Source organism: Coregonus lavaretus (assembly GCF_964263955.1).
Source record: "Coregonus lavaretus genome assembly, chromosome: 1".
In the NCBI taxonomy this organism is placed as follows: Eukaryota; Metazoa; Chordata; class Actinopteri; order Salmoniformes; family Salmonidae; genus Coregonus; species Coregonus lavaretus.
The window spans coordinates 67,683,078-67,690,198 of record NC_139988.1 but is presented as its reverse complement, the minus strand read 5'-3'; the positions used below and the strand labels follow the sequence as shown (position 1 = coordinate 67,690,198).

Below are 7,121 nucleotides of genomic sequence, written 5' to 3'. Positions count from 1 at the left end.
CTTATGCCACATGAGGCTGATATAAAAGGAGTAATAGCTTTTGTTGTCCTGATCCTGAATTTCTTTCATGTGTCAATCAATTGTATTTATGGTCTGACTGTGTCTGTTTGGAGTGTGTGTGTGTGTGTGTGTTATTAACCTGAGCAGTATTTAAGCACCTGACCCCCCCCCCCTTCCTTTTCTACCACAGACGGCCGTGTGTGAGAAGTGAGGAGGAGAGGGGGCTCCTCTCTCTCTCTCTGTCGCCCAGACTCCCATCACCATGAGCTGGAGTTTCCTGACACGCCTGCTGGAGGAAATCCACAACCACTCTACCTTCGTGGGCAAGATCTGGCTTACCGTGCTCATCGTCTTCCGCATCGTCCTTACCGCCGTGGGCGGCGAGTCCATCTACTACGACGAACAGAGCAAGTTTGTGTGTAACTCAGGCCAGCCGGGGTGCGAGAACGTCTGCTATGACGCATTCGCACCGCTCTCACACGTCCGCTTCTGGGTCTTTCAGATCATCCTGGTGGCTACGCCGTCGCTCATGTACCTGGGCTACGCCGTCAACAAGATTGCCAGGCGTGAGGAGAGAGCTGAGGGTGGAGGAGGGGGAGGTGGGGGAGGAGGACTGTCCCAGCGCAAGCCCAGGAAGCTCTACCTCGGGGCCAGAAGGCAACACCGGGGCATGGAGGAGGCCGAGGATGACCAGGAGGAGGACCCCATGATCTATGAGGTTCCCGAGGTGGAGAGTGAGACGGGGGGAGGCGACGGGGGAGGAGGTGGTGGTGGCGGAGGAGCTGGAGGCGGCGGGTGCCAGGGTAAAGGCAAGGTGCGCCATGACGGACGCCAGCGCATCAAGGAGGACGGGCTGATGCGGATCTACGTGCTGCAGCTGCTGGCACGCTCCATGCTGGAGGTGGCCTTTCTGGGGGGACAGTACGCCCTCTACGGCCTGGCGGTGCCCTCCATCTACGTGTGCTCGGGCCGGCCATGCCCGCACAGTGTGGACTGCTTTGTGTCACGCCCCACCGAGAAGACCATCTTCCTGCTCATCATGTACGCCGTGTCGCTGCTCTGCTTGGCACTCAACGTGTGGGAGATGCTCCACCTGGGCGTTGGTACCATCTGCGACATCCTGCGCTCCCGCCGCGGACCGCGCTCCGAGGAGGACCTGTACGGCCTGCGGGGTGGCGGGGGTCCCGGGGGGCCGCCCACGTTCCACGACGGAGGAGGAGGAGTGGGGGGCGATGGTTACAGCAGCTACCCCTACTCCTGGAACGCCCCGTCAGCGCCGCCGGGCTACAACATCGCCGTCAAGCCCCCAACACTGATGGCGCCAACTGTGGCGCCCGATGGGCAGCTGCCCTTCACCGACCTGAGCAACGCCAAGATGGCGTGCCGGCAGAATCGCGCCAACATCGCCCAGGAGGAGCGGCGGCAGTACGCCAGCAATGAGGATAACTTCCCATCGTCAGGTGGCGTGAGGGACGCTCGTGGCGCCCTCCAGAGGGAGATTCGGCAGGCGCAGGACCGGTTGGAGGTGGCCATCCAGGCCTACAGCCAGGAACAGGGCCACAGCAACCCCGGCAAGCCCCACCGTGATCGCAAGCACCGGCAAGCCTCCAAGCACACCTCCAGCAAGGCCGAAAGGGGAAGCAGCAGCAATAGCAGCAGCAAGTCGGGCGAGGGCAAGGGCTCCGAGTGGATCTGACATCTACAATAGATCATTCTTAAAGCGGACTTAGTATTTAGCTCCTAAAGACATAACTGACGCTAGTGCCCCCTGGAGACAGGCTGAAATTAGTTTGTAACTTGAAGTTTGTAACATCCCTAAATGCAAATGAGGTAATCAATGTCAGCTGTACCTAATGTTACAACTGTCAGCTGTACCTAATGTAAGAAAAGAAAAAAATCTATGTTTCATTAATTTGTTGGACTTCCTAAGGTTTTATAAGTAATGCTATGTTAAAAAGCAATAAAGGAAAAGACACAGTAATATTTTATTTTGAAATGTGTATCGGTATAAATATGCCATAGGTCGGTGCTATGACGTTATCTTTGCTTCCACAAAGAAATGGGAGACTTCTAAGCCGCATCCTTAGAATAACTATCTGAAGTGCCTTCTTACTACACCAAGAAATATATTGTGCGTGTAAAAAGTGTGCTTCCCTTGCCAAACTGCTCACAAGATGGACGCTTGTATGTGAAATGTTGCCATAGTAAAGAGATTTGTGGGTCACTACTGTTACCAAGAACTGGAGTCAGAGTTTTTTTCTGTCTTTCTATCCACCTGTCTCTTTAATGGCTCTTGGGCTTCATCTGGTGGTCAAAGCCATGAACAGTTCAGATTTTTTATTAGCCTACAGTGTAGGCCTGCGTTACTGCTTAAAATATGCAGTTTGAATATTATTTTTTTCATTGTATTTCAGTGCGAAGTGTTCCAGGAGAAGGCATTGAAGGAACCCTTTAACCGTTGAAAGACCAGTCAGTATTTTACAAGGAACTATTTCATGGTTGCTCCATTGTATGTGTGAGGAATACTCTAGAGAGCATACTATAGAGAGGGAGAACATTTGACAACAATTGTTTCTATTTTCATAATGTGTACAACATTGTTGTTCCGTTTTTATTGTGTTTGGGAGAGACAATTAAGCAGCACTTTGATTGGTTCAGTTACTGTATGTTTTTATATTAATGTTCTTCATTTCCTCAGTTGATGACAATGTTCCACAGAAGAAGAAAAAGATAACAATCTATTTTCAGTGTTGCTGAAGCTGTATGGAAAGGCTGCTTCAATGTATTGATTCAAGGGACATTACACACTCCAAAATCAAAGTTTGTCAGATGCTAAAATTGTTATTTTGGTCTCCAATTCCCAGGCCCATCTGTTTTTGTAGATGTACAGTAGCTATTTGCCACAATCCAAAAATAATGAAAACATTTGGCATGGCACCATGTCATTTTCAGATTTGCGGTGCTTATCTTTTCCATTCATTTTGGGCGTGGAATGTTTACTCATCTTGACATTAGGCTACTTTTGTAGTCTGAAAACATCTGTATTTTATTTTTATTTTAGAGTGGAATGTCCCTTTAACATGTTTTTACGTTGAGGTCAGGTCATGGTGTGTCATCTAGTCAGCCTCATTTCCCTACTATCGATGGTGTGTGTTCGCCTGATGTTCTGGTGCTTGTGTATCTCAAACCAGAGACTGTAGGTATTTAATTTTTGGGGTGAATTGGGTGAAGAAACAACTATCATTTGTAGTGACATCCTTTTTGTGTTCGAGCATGTATGCCAAAACATACCACTACATGTGGGTGGGAAATAAGAGAAGGATACCTGTCTTGGCTACTTTTTTTTGTATTAGCTATATGTTTATTTTACTTGCCTTTTTTCCTAATTCAAATGTTAAAGTGGAAAGCTGAGAGCCCTTGCACTGTGCCAATATTTCCCTTTTGGGAAATCATTTTGTGCAAAAAAAGAAAGTGCATGTTCTGAATAATTTTTTATAAAGGGAGTATGAATAAACAAAGTTTGAAATGTTTAAGTATTTGTCTGTTGTGTTGTGTGTGTTCTTTTGGAGTGGAATGAATTGTCCTATTTACTTACTATTTCCCACCCTATGATAAATGTAAGCACAATTATTGTGATGAGCTTGAACAAGTATTTTGCCAGAGATACTGGATATAATAACGAGATGCTTGTGTCTCAGCCCTAGCAATGGGATTCGTTTTCCACAGAGCAGAACGGTGAGCTGTCAAGCTCCCGCCTATTCCTCTGGACGTGTGGATACATCTCGTTATTTGAATACTTTTTTTGAATATTCGATGAGGGGTGTTGATGTCAACCGCCTGTATTCAATGGAGAGTGAGACGCTTGCTAGCCTAGACTGTCTCAGGGACAACTCCGATATAAAGTGTTTTTTCTGAAAGTTGCTGGGATGTCATGTGCATCACACTATCAGTACACTCGTAACAACCTGAGCATTCCGGAACTTCTATTAGATCAAATAAGCCTCACAGATCAAAATAGCAATTCATTTTTATCTTGACTAAACTCTCTCATTGCCCCACACACAAAACTCCTCACTTGCTTAATAATTAATGATCTGCTTAAAGCCTCTTCCTCTCTGCTTACACTAACTACCACAAAATGACTATAAAGATTATTATTATTAATTCTCCAATAAAAATAACCAATGATGTAGGAAGATGAATCCATAAATGGTTGAAATGTATGATATGACAAATATATTATTTATTTATTGAACTTTTGAATATCTATTCTAGGGTCAGCAGTGCTATAATTTGAAATTGCACAGGCCTATCTAAAACTCCTCCGCCTACATACCCACGCTGTTTGCCCCACTTGTCTTGCCGTAGTATGCCCAACTGCCCGGATGACAGGGGAATTTGAAAAACAATGGACTGTAAAAACCGGCGGTTGTAGTGAGAGCTAACTAGTGTTGTGATATAAATTGGAAACTTAAATTCGGCCATTAGAATTCTAGCTAGCTAGTTCTGCAACACAAGGTAAGTCGAATGATAAGCCTGTCGCTAACGTCATGTTTTTTCAGCTTTTGTAACTAACGTCGTTAGCTAGCTAGCCACAGATAAAATAGAAGCTAGCTAAGTTAGCTAGCTAACCTCGAATGCATAGGTCCTACTAGCTTGCAAGCTACCGTTCAATGCTGAATTGACCCCTTCTAGCTAGTTGCCTGATAGATCAGACTGTAAATCATAGATTTCTGGGATCCAGTCTGAATTAAAGCAGTGCAAAAACGTGGAGAGTTTCCTTACAAGCTAGAATGTTGAATACTTACATTTGAACGTACTCATCCGGTTGTCTGTGCGGTTGCTCCTTATTCATGTCGAAATGTTATAAAAAAATATCCACAGGAAAGTATTATTAACGACTTTTTAGAGCGCCAGCCAGTACTGCTGTTGAAATTTCACCTGGCACATCTGCAAAACCATGTAAACACCTGCAACGTTTCGGTAAGTATAGACGGGTGGGTTGTTTTAGCAACAAAACGATGCATGCGCAACCATGAGAAAAACAGGCAGGGTTGGATTGTTGACAATATGTAAACTATAATTCATCTCCAAATCTTTATTGAAATGAAAACAAATACATTTGCACAATGAGCACTTGTCTATCAAATACATCGTTACAGTTGTTGTTTAGCTAGCTTGCGAATTTTTGCCATATAAGCATAGCCGTTACAGACTCAAAACACCTAAAAAACAAGTGGTGAAAAAAGTTCCCAATTGTCATACTTGAGTAAAGTAAAGATAACTTCTTAGAAAATGACTCAAGTAAAAGTGAGTCACCCAGTAAAATACTAACGTTACTTGAGTAAAAGTATAAAAGTATTTGGTTTTAAATATACTTAAGTATCAAAAGTGAAAGTAATAAGTTATTTCAAGTTCCTTATATTAAGCAAACCAGACGGGACCATTTTCTTGTTTTTTAAATTTACGGATAGCCAGCGGCACACTCCAACAATCGAACATCATTTACAAATGAAGCATGTGTGTTTAGTGAGTTCGCCAGATAAGAGGCAGTAGGGAAGACCAAGGATGTTCTCTTGATAAGTGCGTGAATTGGACCATTTTCCTGTCCTGCAAAGCATTCACAATCTAACAAGTACTTTTGGGTGTCAGGGGAAATGTATGGAGTAAAAGGTTCAATATTTTATTTAGGAATGTAGTAAAGTAAAAGTTGTCAAATATAAATAGTAAAGTACAGATACCCCCCAAAAACGACTTAATTAGTACTTAAAAGTATTTTTACATAAGTACTTTACACCACTGAAAAACAAGACATGGTATCAATAATAGGCATGGACGGTATACTGCCTGGGGTATTTGGAAATAGCCAAGGAATGGTTTTTCAAAACCTTTGAAACTATTTAATTGAAGTTTATTAATAAATTATAATATTTGTAGCTACTTTTTAAGTAAATACCTGAAGTCAGCATGTGTAATGTGTGAAGAAGATCGTGTTCTTCATTTCACCAGTCACATACTTTTATTATGAAGCTTACCGGTAGGCCCCAGCCATGGTGTTTGTTTACAAGCACACCTTGTGAGTTACTCACTGTTGTTATGAACGTGCCAAATTATCTACTTACAGTATGGAATTCACAACTAAATACCGCTAGATACAGTGCCTTCAGAAAGTATTCATACCCCTTGACTTATAACACATTTTGTTGTTAAAGCCTGAATTCAAAATGGATTAAATTGGTTTTGTTTCTCACCCATCTACACACAATACTCCATATGACAGTGAAAACATGGTTTTAGAAAATTTTGCAAATGTATTGAAAATGAAATACAGAAATATCTAATTTGCAGTGTTTCGGAAAATATTCATACCCTTCCCTTTTTCCACATTTTGTTACGTTACAGCCTTATTGTAAAATGGATTAAATAATTTTTTCCCCTCATCAATCTGCACACAATACCCCATAATGACAAAGCCAAAACAGGTTTTTAGACATTTTTGCAACAGTATTACAAATAAAAAGCAGAAATACCTTATTTACATAATTATTCAGACCCTTTGCTATGAGACTCGAAATTGAGCTCAGGTGCGTCCTGTTTCCATTTATCATCCTTGAGATGTTTCTACAACTTGATTGGAGTTCACATGTGGTAAATTCAATTGATTGGACATGATTTGGAAAGGCACACACCTGTCAATATAGGGTCCCACAGTTGACAGTTAATTTCAGAGCAAAAACCAAGCCATGATGTCGAAGAAATTGTCCGTAAAGTTCAGAGAAAGGATTGTGTCGAGGCACAGATCTGGGGAAGGGTACCAAAACATTTCTGCAGCATTGAAGGTCCCGAGAACACAGTGGCCTCCATCATTCTTAAATGGAAGAAGTTTGGAACCACTAAGACTCTTCCTAGAGCTGGCCGTCCGGCCAAACTGAGCAATTGGGGGAGAAGGGCCTTGGTTAGGTAGGTGACCAAGAACCCGATGGTCACTCTGACAGAGCTATAGAGTTCCTCTGTGGAGATGGGAGAACCTTCCAGAAGGACAACCATCTCTGCAGCACTCCGCCAATCAGGCCTTCATGGTGGAGTGGCCAGACGGAAGCCACTCCTCAATAAAAGGCACA

At 43.3% G+C, this 7,121-nt stretch overlaps 1 protein-coding gene across 1 annotated transcript; it reads left to right on the top strand.

Moving 5' to 3' along the window:
• Window positions 1-262: 262 nt before the first annotated feature.
• Window positions 263-1,889, top strand: LOC311124463 (gap junction gamma-1 protein-like; the record flags this gene model as incomplete). The annotated part of the gene is made up of 1 exon (XM_084158301.1): window positions 263-1,889. The coding sequence occupies one exon, from the start codon at window positions 263-265 to the stop codon at window positions 1,694-1,696; it is 1,434 nt and encodes a 477-aa protein (XP_084014427.1). The 3' UTR covers window positions 1,697-1,889.
• Between the last annotated feature and the right edge of the window lie 5,232 nt (window positions 1,890-7,121).